Raw genomic sequence first — 11,406 nt, 5'->3', positions numbered from 1 at the left:
TCTGTGGTCTAAACCACTGAGCCTCCTGGACTTGCCGATCAGAAGGTTGGCGGTTTGAATTCCCGCAACGGAGTGAGCTCCTGTTCTCGGTCCAAGCTCCTGCCAACCTAGCAGTTTGAAAGCATGCCAATGCAAGTAGATAAATAGGTACAGCTGCAGCGGGAAGGTAAATGGTGTTTCCGTGCACTCTTGTTTCCCTTGTACCAGAAGCGGTTTAGCCCTGCTGGCCCCATGACCTGGAAAGTTGTCTGTGGACAAACAGTGGCTTCCTCAGCCTGAAAGTGAGATGAACGCTGCAACCCCATAGTCGCCTTTGACTGGACTCAACCGTCCAAGGTTCCTTTACCTTTACATGGAGGATCTCCACATAAAGCGGGGGGAGCCCGGGAAAGCCCCCCGCCCCTGGAACCAGTAGACCCATAGCTTGGTTGTACAGGAGTGTGGCTACTTCACACACTGGCAGAGACATGAGCTGGCAGAGTTGTGAGAGTCGTGGCAGCTTCACACAATACCTTTTCCTCTTTTGGTGGGTGAGGAAGGCAGCCTGCCAAAGCTGGAATGGGGGCGATTGAGGCCTAGTAGTCCATAAACATCCAGCAATGGCTCCAGTTAAGCCGTGCCAGGGCCGGCCCACACCTGAGGCAAGGAGGTCAGGACTCAAGTGGCAAGATCCACAGGGGCAGCAGATCCCACTGTCAATCTTGTTCCTGGTGTGTGGGTCGTCCCTCACGCCTTCTCCCCTGCTGGGGAACCCACTTTGGGGTCTGCCTTGGGTGCCAAAGCCTCTTAGCCCGGACTTGAGCTCTTTACATGTGAATGGCCACCTGTGGATACCACAAAATGTTCCTGTTGCCTCGGAGACGGCCAGGATCAAGTGCTTGGGCTGGTTCCATGGGCGAATCCAGTGTTTTTATTGGGGGGTGGCAAAAATTGTTGAGCTTTTTTGGGGGAGATTGGGGGGGGGCAGAGAACCTCAGTTAATGGAGTATTTTTCATGCTTTTCGATACTTTTTGACAGCCCGCCGCCTTCAGCATTGTTTTAACTATGGAAAGGCGGCATACAAATAAAACGATGATGATGATGATGAAGAAGAAGAAGAAAGGAGAATCTGAGCGGTAAGGGCAGGGGTCAGCAAACTTTTTCAGCAGGGGGCCAGTCCACTGTCCCTCAGACCTTGTGGGGGGCCGGACTATATTGGGGGGGGGGTGAACGAATTCCTATGCCCCACTGATGATAATAACAATTATTATTTATTATTTATACCCCGCCCATCTGGCTGCGTTTCCCCAGCCACTGGGGAAATAACCCAGAGATGCATTTTAAATAAATGTACACATTCTACTCATTTAAAAACATGCTGAAGGTGAAAGACTTCTGGGAAAAGATATATAACGAATTGGAAAAAAATGTTGAAATATACATTTATAAAGAAACCAGAGGCCTTTCTTCTTGGAATAACAGGTTTGGAATTGCCCAAGAAAGATGTTAAATTATTTTTGTATGCCACAACTGCAGCTCGTATTTTTTTAGCTAAAAAGTGGAAAACCCAAGAATTACCAACGATAGAAGAATGGCAGATGAAGATGATGGATTTTTTGGAGCTAGCCGACCTAACCGGAAGAGTCCGCGACCAGAAGGAGGAGGAGTATCAGGAAGATTGGATCAAATTTAATGATTACTTAGTTAAATATGTTAAGTTTAATTAACTGAAAAGAGCTTGCAGATTCTTAATTGGCCTAGGATTTTATTTAAGTGATGAATTAAAATGTTTAATTTCATAATGTGAAGATCTAAGGATGTTAATGTTTAAGTTAATTTTTTTTTTAAGAACTGATTTGGAAAACCGTTAAAAGGACATGCAATAAAATTCAACTAAGTGTAATTTTTAATAAGGCTGTGGTTTATGTTTGTTTGTTTTATGTGTTTATTTGTTTATAATATTGTGAAAACCAATAATTTTTTAAAAAATAAAATAAAAATAAAAACACATTGAGAAGGAGACTGGGCCGCATCCGGCCCTTAGTTTGCCTACCCGTGGGCGAGGCAAAGCGCGCGGCCTCGGCGGGAAGCGCGGCTTGCGCCTGCAGGGGGCGCTGCGCCCCGAGGGCCGCGGCGAGAACGCGGAGGCGGCGCCGCTCTTGAGGGAGCCGCCGGCTGCCCGTCGCCAGCGCGAGAGGCCCGCTCGGTTGCCTAGCGACCGGTGTAAACAAACGTGGGCGCGAGGAAGCCGCGGATCTTTGCGGCGGGAGGGAAGGAGGGCGGTTTCGCCTCGGGTGCGGCGGGACGCGGCGCCCCGCTCCTCCTCCTCCTCTTCGTCCCGCCAGCAGCGCAGGCTCCGTGGCGGCGGCGGTGGCCGGAGAGGGGTGGCTCCCGGGGCGGGCGAGGAGAAGCGCGCCTCGCCGGACGGAGAGTTTCCGAGTTCATCCTTCCCTGCGCGCAAAGCCCAGCTGCTGCTTTTCCCTGACGGGCGGCGCGGGGATCGCAGCCCGACGGCGAGAGGCAACTATCCCAACTTTTGTTTTGGGTCATTTAGCAACATCTGAAGCGCTTGCTTGGGAGGGAGCCCTCTTGGCCGCTTTGGGGAGGGGGGCGAGTCTTACTTCTGAGTAAACAGGCCTAGGTAGGTTCGGGCTGTAAAGGATGTTTAGGCTGTGGAAGACACTTGTGACTTGTGAAAGGAAGTATTTTGCAAACTGTGTTTTATTCTTTGCCTGGTTCTGTTGCATCCCTTTTCCCATTACAGTGGTACCTCGGGTTAAGTACTTAATTCGTTCCGGAGGTCTGTTCTTAACCTGAAACTGTTCTTAACCTGAAGCACCACTTTAGCTAATGGGGCCTCCTGCTTCTGCCGTGCCACCGGAGCACGATTTCTGTTCTCATCCTGAAGCAAAGTTCTTAACCTGAAGCACTATTTCTGGGTTAGCAGAGTCTGTAACCTGAAGCGTATGTAACCCAAGGTACCACTGTAATATTATGCTGTTTATTGGTTCCAGACAATGTTTCTTACACGAACTTGGGGGGCCCCGCATGCTCCCAACTCCGCCCCCCACCCCACAAAAGAGGTAGGTTAGGGGAGAGATGGTGACCTTGTGTGATTCTGGGTCTCCCTAGTCCTGTTTGTATGGAATCCAATGTAGCATGGTCACACACACACACACACACACACACACACACACAAACCTTTGATTCCTGTGGCTATTATACAGTCCTACCTCAGGTTACAGACGCTTCAGGTTGTGTTTTTTCGGGTTACGGACCGCCAAAACCCAGAAGTACCAGAACGGGTTTTGGCGGTCGCGCATGCGCAGAAGCGCTGAATCGCAACCCGCACATGTGCAGACGTGCAGCTGCGGGTTGCGAACACTGCGGGTTGTGAACGTGCATCCCGCACGGATCACGTTCGCAGACCGAGCGTCCACTGTATATGCATAACACGTGGGAGTTCAACAGGTTGTGGCTCTTGTCAGCATTTACAAAAATGTTCCCCTGTCAAAGTTCTGTTTGTTGGCTTTATTGATCTTGAAGAGCCTCAAGCAGTTCTGGGATATAAAATGAGAGAAGATGCTACTTCTGCATAACTTTTCAGAGCAGTTCTTCATTATAGGTAAGAGAAGTTCTTTTCTAGGTAAGAGAAAAGTAATCTCTAAAATGTTGTTCTTTGTTCCCCGTTAAGTGCTGAAGACTGAGAATATAATGAAGACAGAAATAAAGAGAAACTCTCTCAAAGTGAAGTTTGCAAAGTAAGCGGGAATTGTTTCACACACAAGCTGCAATGGAAGAGATTCCAGTTAAAGTAGCAGTAAGAATAAGACCTCTACTTTCAAAAGAAGTGCTTCACAACCATCAAGTATGTGTGAGGTTAATCCCAAATACTCAGCAGATTATTATCGGAAAGGACCGTGTTTTCACTTTTGATTTTGTTTTTGGAAAACATTCAACCCAAGATGAAGTGTACACAACATGTATTAAGCCATTGGTGGCATCTTTGATAGAAGGGTATAATGCTACTGTTTTTGCCTATGGACAGACAGGCTCAGGAAAGACTTACACTATTGGAGGAGGTCATGTTGGTATGTGTTTGAAACCTTATATTTTATGATTTCATCATAGTTTTCTTGCAATGTTATTTTGTCTCACCATTGGTAAAGAGACAATAAGGAAACTTCTGCATAAACTGCATAATCTGTTGATATCTGTTGTGTGTGTTTTTTTTTTACTTCTCTTCCTCTTAAAAAAAGACGTAGCCAAAATTCTTCACTAAAATGTGCTTTTTCTGTTATGCAGTGCAAAGAGTACAACTGTCTGGCCTAACAGCATTTTTATGTTAATTGCTGCCATATTGAAGTATTCTTAATTAGCCAAAGTATTTAAAATGTATCAAACTATTCTAATCTTAGTTTTCTGCTGAAACATGGAATACAGAAGCTATCCAGAACAGTGGGTTAATCTAGATTACTCTCAAAGTAGCTAAAAGTACAATTTATGAAATACCGCTTTCTTAGTAAGGGATTCACTTTGGTACAGTACTTCCCAATAAAATAAATCTATTAGCCACTCATTATCAGTTAGATTTTAGGGAACATAATGTGTTTGTGATAGGTGGTCTATCTCCTGGCTTTCCATATTAAGATTTCAAGTTGTACTGATGTGAAGCTGTGCCATAGGTAATGACCACAAAGTAATATGGTGTTTGTGCCAGTCATTGTCCATAAGGATGCAGAAGGAAGTACAGTGGTGCCCCGCAAGACGAATGCCTCGCAAGACGGAAAACTCGCTAGACGAAAGGGTTTTCTGTTTTGGAGGTGCTTCGCAAAACGAATCTCCTATGGGCTTGCTTCGCAAGACGAAAATGTCTTGCGAGTTCCTGCGGTTTTTTCCCCTCCCCCCTTTTTCTAAGCCGCTAAGCCGCTAATCAGCTGATCCGATAAGCTGATAAGCCGCTAAAAGCCGCTAATAGCGCTAATCCACTAATCCGTCAATGGGATTGCTTCGCAAGACAAAAAAACCGCTAGACGAAGAGAATCACAGAACGGATTCTTTTCGTCTTGCGAGACACCACTGTATCATTGTCAGGTCATTCTGTTCTATGGTGTCACGTGACATTTTTAAAAATGCATTGGCAGTACCACAATTTATTTATCCATTAAATTTATATATCTCCCTTCCTCCCAAAGGATATAACAATGAGCACTACCCACTTTGTACATTTCAGCCATTTATTCATTTGCTGAAGAAATTGGGAAAAATCATATTGTGTCAGATTAAATTCTGTTAAACTAAGCCATAAATTTTGCACTCACTTTTCAACTACACATTTGCAGGTGATTTGGATAGTACTAATTTGATCTTGAATGCAGACGTAGGAATATAGAAAGCTGCCTTATACAGAGTGAGACAATTGGTTTATCTTGCTCAATATTGTCTATGCTGACTGGTAGCAACTCTCCTGGGTTTCAGACAGGATTCTTTACCAGCCCTTTCTGGAGATGCCAAGGATTGAGCCAGGAACTGTCTGCATGCAAAACACATGTTCTACCATTGCTCTAAGCTAAGGGTCTTGGTTGTTTTTGTATCATGACTCAAAGTCAGAAATGCCGGCCTTTTAAAAAACAAAACATTGTGGTTTTTTTTCTTCTTTCTATTTTACTTCCTGCTAAAGTTCAGAGCGTGGCTTGACTCCACAATTCTAATAGCAGGAGACTGTATCGCTTTCAATATGTTTGCAGAATTCTGAAATCAGACTCTTGCTGTTCAAATATTGATGATGTCAATAGATAGGCTGTTCCATTGTATAGGAAAGGAGTTATTTTATGTTTCCAGTGACCTGGGCTTAGGTTGATTATAATATCAAAACTAAGTATTATAATGAAATAATTGAAGACAGCATTTACTCTCTTGAATCATGTTTGCTGGCTGTAGGTAGCCATCAGTACTGGACTTCATATTTGGTTCAGGCCATTCTCTGAGGGTGGTGAGGGCTCTTTTTGGTCTTGTACATTGTTGGATATTTTCAGTTTGGGGGGGGCATAAGGATGTGCACAATGTGCTCTGTAGGCTTTGACCAATTCTTTCCCCTCTTGGATGAGTATATTTGGCAAATACTTTTTTCAATTTGTAACCAACTATTTGTTATCTCTGAGAGGAAAGATTTATGTGTGTGACCTTGACAGGATTAAATGACTCATATTCATAAAGCTAAGAAGCCTTTAGAACCTTTGTGGAATTTCCCTGTGTACATCTTTAGCATTTGAATGTGCAAATTTTAGCTGGGTGCTTAGGCTGTTTTCTTGTTTCGTTTTAGCATCAGTTGCAGAAGAAGAGAGAGGTATCATTCCACGTGCAATTGAGGAAATATTTCAGATTATTTCAGAAAACCATAGTATTGATTTCACTGTGAAAGTTTCTTACATCGAGGTCTACAAAGAGGAACTCAGAGATCTTTTGGAACTAGAAACCTCTATGAAATATCTACAAATTAGAGAAGACGAAAAGGGCAATACAGGTAATTATTTAAACTTAATTTGTCTGTTTGCTCTTGCTTGCTTGGCAGTAAGTAATATTCTAAATGATTCTTTTAAAATTTGTTTAATCATTTTTTCGATACAAAACATCAACAAGACACATACAACAAAAACCATACTAACAATAATAACACAATTTGACAATTCAGATTTGAATACACTGATATACCTACGACTATACCTTTTTAAACAATATTTTCCCACCTCTCATCCACCTACTTCCCACCACTATCCGCCTTATCGCTTAAATATTCTTTCCAGATTTCTTCATATTTATCCAATCTTATTTTGTGTCGACATGCAGTTTGTTCGTATGTAGCTGATCCGTCCATATTATCCATGTGCTCAAAAAAATAAATTAAAAAATGAATTTTTAAAACATACAAGTATTGATGTCAAAAGGCTACTGCCAATAAGACAATTATAATAGCATATCATTACATCCAAAATATTACATGAAAACAGTTGCCTCTGCTGTGGTATGAACGTAATTTCAAGTCTTTACAGAGATGAAAATATATATTAGATTGGAGCAAGACTGCCCATGGGTAGAACTCTGCTACAAGAATTCTCCTGCTGGTGGAAGTGAGGAAGGCAATATACTCTGATTTCCCTTTTCTCCTGCAACCCAATGTGTCCCCTGTAAAGCTGGTCCCCAGAAGCAACTTCTTTATGCTGTGCATCATTGCTGATGATAATGTCACTTGTGGTTTAAGTACAGTGATATCTCTGGTTACCTACTTAATGCGTTCCGGAGGTCCGTTCTTAACATTAAACTGTTTTTACCCTGAAGCACCACTTTAGCTAATGGGGCCTCTTGCTGCTGCTGCGCCGTGAAGCAAAGTTCTTAACCCGAGGTACTATTTCTGGGTTAGCGGAGTCTGTAACCTGAAGCGTATGTAACCTGAAGCGTATGTAACCTGAAGCGTATGTAACCCGAGGTACCACTGTAGATGCTTGAAATTAGGCAAGTCTTTAAAACGGATGTGATAACTTGCTGTTTAATACCTAATAACATTCTGTTTATAGCTTAACCATCTCCACTGTTGCCCTATATTTTTTAATTAGAGTACAGTGGTGCCTCGCAAGACGAAAAGAATCCGTTCTGTGATTCTCTTCGTCTAGCAGTTTTTTCGTCTTGCGAAGCAAGCCCATTGACGGATTAGCGGATTAGCGCTAGCGGCTTTTAGCGGCTTATCTGCTGATCGGATCAGCTGATAAGTGGATTAGCGGCTTAGAAAAAGGAGGGAAGGGGAAAAAACCAGCAGGAACTCGCAAGACATTGTCGTCTTGCAAAGCAAGCCCATAGGAGATTCGTTTTGCGAAGCACCTCCAAAACGGAAAACTCTTTCGTCTAGCGAGTTTTCCGTCTTGCGAGGCATTCGTCTTGCGGGGCACCAATGTAATTTTTCTCCACCTAAACTGTCTTCCAGTTGTAATATTTCACGACATTTTCATAGAACACATTTGGCCCTCCAGGCCCCTCTACCCCACACCCCCGGTGTACTGGTTTTACGGATGCCGATGCTTGTTCCGAAATGAACAGGGACGAGAGAGTGACACAGAGTTTTTTAAAGGTCACCAGAACATACAGCTATGAACTTGGAAAGCAAATTACCTGTCCTTGATCTTGCTTTACCTTTCTCCATCCCGTTCTTTTTTTCTTGTGCGTTGTGTCTCTTTAGACTGTGAGCCTGAGTGCAGGGCCAGTCTTAGTACTGATTTTTGTGAGCTGCTCTGAAAGCTCTTTTTATTGGCTAAAGGACAGGGTATAAATGCTGTAAATAAAGAAAGAAATATAACTATAGAGCAGCATTGTCAGCCTTTTGTCTCCCATTAATTCCAATCCCAATTTTTATGCCATTTTATTTTTTAATATTATTTTTATTACATTGATCAGTCACTATATACAGAAGAAAAAAGATATAGTATGAAACTTAGTGTGTTTTTACCAAGTCTGACTCTTGCTCCATCTAGCTCAGTATTGTCAACACTGTCTTGTCAGCAGCTCACCAGTTTTAGACAGGATTTGTTCCCACCTGTCCCTGAGATGCCTGAGATTAAATACACTTTGTGTGATCAGCTATGGTGTGTGTGTGTGTGTGTGTGCGTGCGCGTGTGCGCACACTCACTGTTAAGTTGTGGGTGAACAGATCAGACGACACAGCGATTCTTCAAACAGCTATTGTTTATTCAGAGGCCAGAACAGAACAGAACTGAAGGGTTCAGCCAGCCTGCTTATATAGAGCTCCACTAGAAAGTAACTGTAACAACTTTCTGTAACTACAGTGGTGCCCCGCAAGACGAATGCCTCGCAAGACGAAAAACCCGCTAGATGAAAGGGTTTTCCGTTTTTGAGCTGCTTCGCAAGACGATTTTCCCTATGGGCTTGCTTTGCAAGACAAGAACGTCTTGCGAGTGTTCTGATTTTTTTTCGCTTTCCCCCCCTTTTTCTAAGCCGCTAATAGCCTTTTAGCCGCTAATCCGCTAAGCCTTTAATAGCCGCTAAGCCTTTAATAGCCGCTAAACCGCTAATAGCGCTAATCCGCTAAGCCGCTAATAGGGTTGCTTCGCAAGACGAAAAAACCGCTAGACGAAGAGACTCGCGGAACGGATTAATATCGTCTTGCGAGTCACCACTGTATCCAATCACTGAACATCACTTTCAATCCCTTATTTGCATATGTGGACCTGAACTATCTACAGTATCCCCCTGCTGGCCCAGGGTGATAACTTCAGTACATAACACTCACAACACTCTTCCAGATGCTCCTAGTGATTCCGAATTATTGCTTTTCCATTGTAAGCTACAAGTGGAATTGCAACTGATTTTCCCTGCTGTTAGGAGCATTGTGCTTTCTGTCCACACCAGTGAGTGTGACAGAGTTGCTGTAGATAGGATCAATTGCAGCTCAGCACACATTCTCTTGTGGAGAGTGTCATTTAATAACCACAGTGTTATTTTTTAAAATTAAAGAGGTATAGCGTTATAAGAATACTGTTGTAGTGCTATAACACTATACTACATTTTAAAATGTAGGCAGAGAAGCATTGGCAATAGGTAGGTTAAACAAACAGATCAGGGTCATAAAATGCTGCCCACAACCAATGTTGCAATGTGTGTTGTGTGGTGATAGGTTCGCTTTCCCAATACATCACTGCCACTGTCAAAACTTGGTCCTTTTTAAAAACCTGGAAGAGTAGTATAAAAAGTGACTGTAATAGGTATGAGTTACTCGTGCATAAACTGGTGCCTTTCTTGGTTAATTTGCCTTGTTAAACCTTTCTAACTGCACACCCCCTTCTCATCGTGGCTCCTCAGTCACTGGCAGAATCCGTCAGTGGGCGTTTCTTGAACCTCTTCCAGCATAAAAGTTGTTTGACACCCAGTCTCCTCCTCCTCTCACTGCGCGGGAGTCTTCTGCGCAGGGAAGGCGTGGGCAGCGGAGGATCTGGGCTCTCCTCACTGATGTCCAGTGAAGAGTCCTGGAGCCCTCTCTCCAATTCCCCCGTCTGCCCCCCTTTATCCCTGGTGTTGCGCTGATTGGCTTCCCCCTCTACTGAGCTGTTTCTCCCCCTGCTGCTGGGTCCTTCGCCAGCATCATCTGGGAGCCTCCCCTTCGCCTCTCGCTCCGATGTCAGTTCCCTGACAGTGACTGAATGTGGAGATTGTGCTTCTGAAAAGAGGTGGACTTTCTGAAGTTAGATAATAGGGAAATCTAGTATGACAGTGACTGGATGATGGTGTTGTGTGAGGGCCCCATAAAAGGTAAATGAACAAAGTGGGGCAATTCACCCTAAATACCTAATGTGGAAACACACATAGAGCACACCCCATTCAAATATCCCCTCTTCAAGTGCTTGCAGTTGTTTATAATTAACAGCTAATAATAATAATAATTTTTTATTTATACCCCGCCCTCCCCAGCCAAGGCCGGGCTCAGAGCGGCTTACAAGCAATAATAAAAACAAGATGAGTGATTACAACTTAAAAACAAAAATAAAATACAACATTAAAATAATGGAACATTAAAATATTAAAATGGAGCCTCATTGCAGGAGAAGGAAAAGAAAAAAGAAAAAGGGGGCGGAGGGAATCAAATTGGCTCCAATCCAAAGGCCAGGCGGAACAACTCTGTCTTACAGGCCCTGCGGAAAGAGATCAGATCCTGCAGGGCCCTGGTCTCATGAGACAGAGCGTTCCACCAAGTTGGGGCCAGTGCTGAAAAGGCCCTGGCTCTGGTTGAAGCCAATCTAACTTCCTTAGGGCCTGGGACCACTAGGGTGTTGTTATTTATGGACCTTGAGGCTCTCCGTGGGGCATACCAGGCGAGGCGGTCCCGTAGGTACGAGGGTCCTAGGCCGTGAAGGGCTTTAAAGGTCAAAAGCAGCACCTTAAATCTGACCCTGTACTCCACCGGGAGCCAGTGCAGCTTGAAAAGCACTGGATGAATATGCTCCCATGGCAGAGACCCTGTGAGGAGCCTCGCTGCAGCATTCTGTACCCGCTGGAGTTTCTGGGACAGCTTCAAGGGCAGCCCCGCGTAGAGCGAGTTACAGTAGTCAAGCCTGGAGATGACTGTTGCATGGATCACTGTGGCCAGGTCGGGGCGGGAAAGGTAAGGGACCAACTGCTTGATGCGGCGAAGGTGGAAAAATGTCGCCTTGGCTGTTGCTGTGACTTGCGCCTCCATGGAAAGGGAGGCGTCAAGGATTACACCCAAACTCTTAACGGAAGGCAATGGCACTAATTGGGCCCCCGCAAGAGAAGGGAGTAATGCCATAATTAATTTGTCAAATGTCTTCTTGAATGAGGCATATGAGTTTTAATAGTCTATATTTTGCGGTTAGCTTTGTTTACTATTCTTTATGGTTTGCTCTTTA

The 11,406-nt window shown here is 44.1% G+C and overlaps 1 protein-coding gene across 3 annotated transcripts in view; it reads left to right on the top strand.

Moving 5' to 3' along the window:
• Positions 1–2,342: 2,342 nt before the first annotated feature.
• The window catches only part of KIF27 (kinesin family member 27), a 33,084-nt gene continuing 24,020 nt past the window's right edge, over positions 2,343–11,406 (top strand). For 2 of the 3 annotated variants that reach the window (XM_081213544.1, XM_081213543.1), the window contains exons 1-3: positions 2,344–2,500; positions 3,675–4,071; positions 6,303–6,503. In XM_081213544.1, coding sequence (XP_081069670.1) covers positions 3,774–4,071; positions 6,303–6,503 — 499 coding nt within the window. In that variant the 5' untranslated portion in view covers positions 2,344–2,500; positions 3,675–3,773. Of the gene's footprint in view, positions 2,501–3,674; positions 4,072–6,302; positions 6,504–11,406 lie in introns of all 3 variants that reach the window. The other variant, XM_081213545.1, reaches the window with a different exon arrangement.

The sequence above is a fragment of the Podarcis bocagei genome, assembly GCF_964188305.1.
Source record: "Podarcis bocagei genome assembly, chromosome: 11".
In the NCBI taxonomy this organism is placed as follows: domain Eukaryota; kingdom Metazoa; phylum Chordata; class Lepidosauria; order Squamata; family Lacertidae; genus Podarcis; species Podarcis bocagei.
Note: the sequence above shows the minus strand (reverse complement) of the source record. Positions and strands in the feature narration are given on the sequence as shown.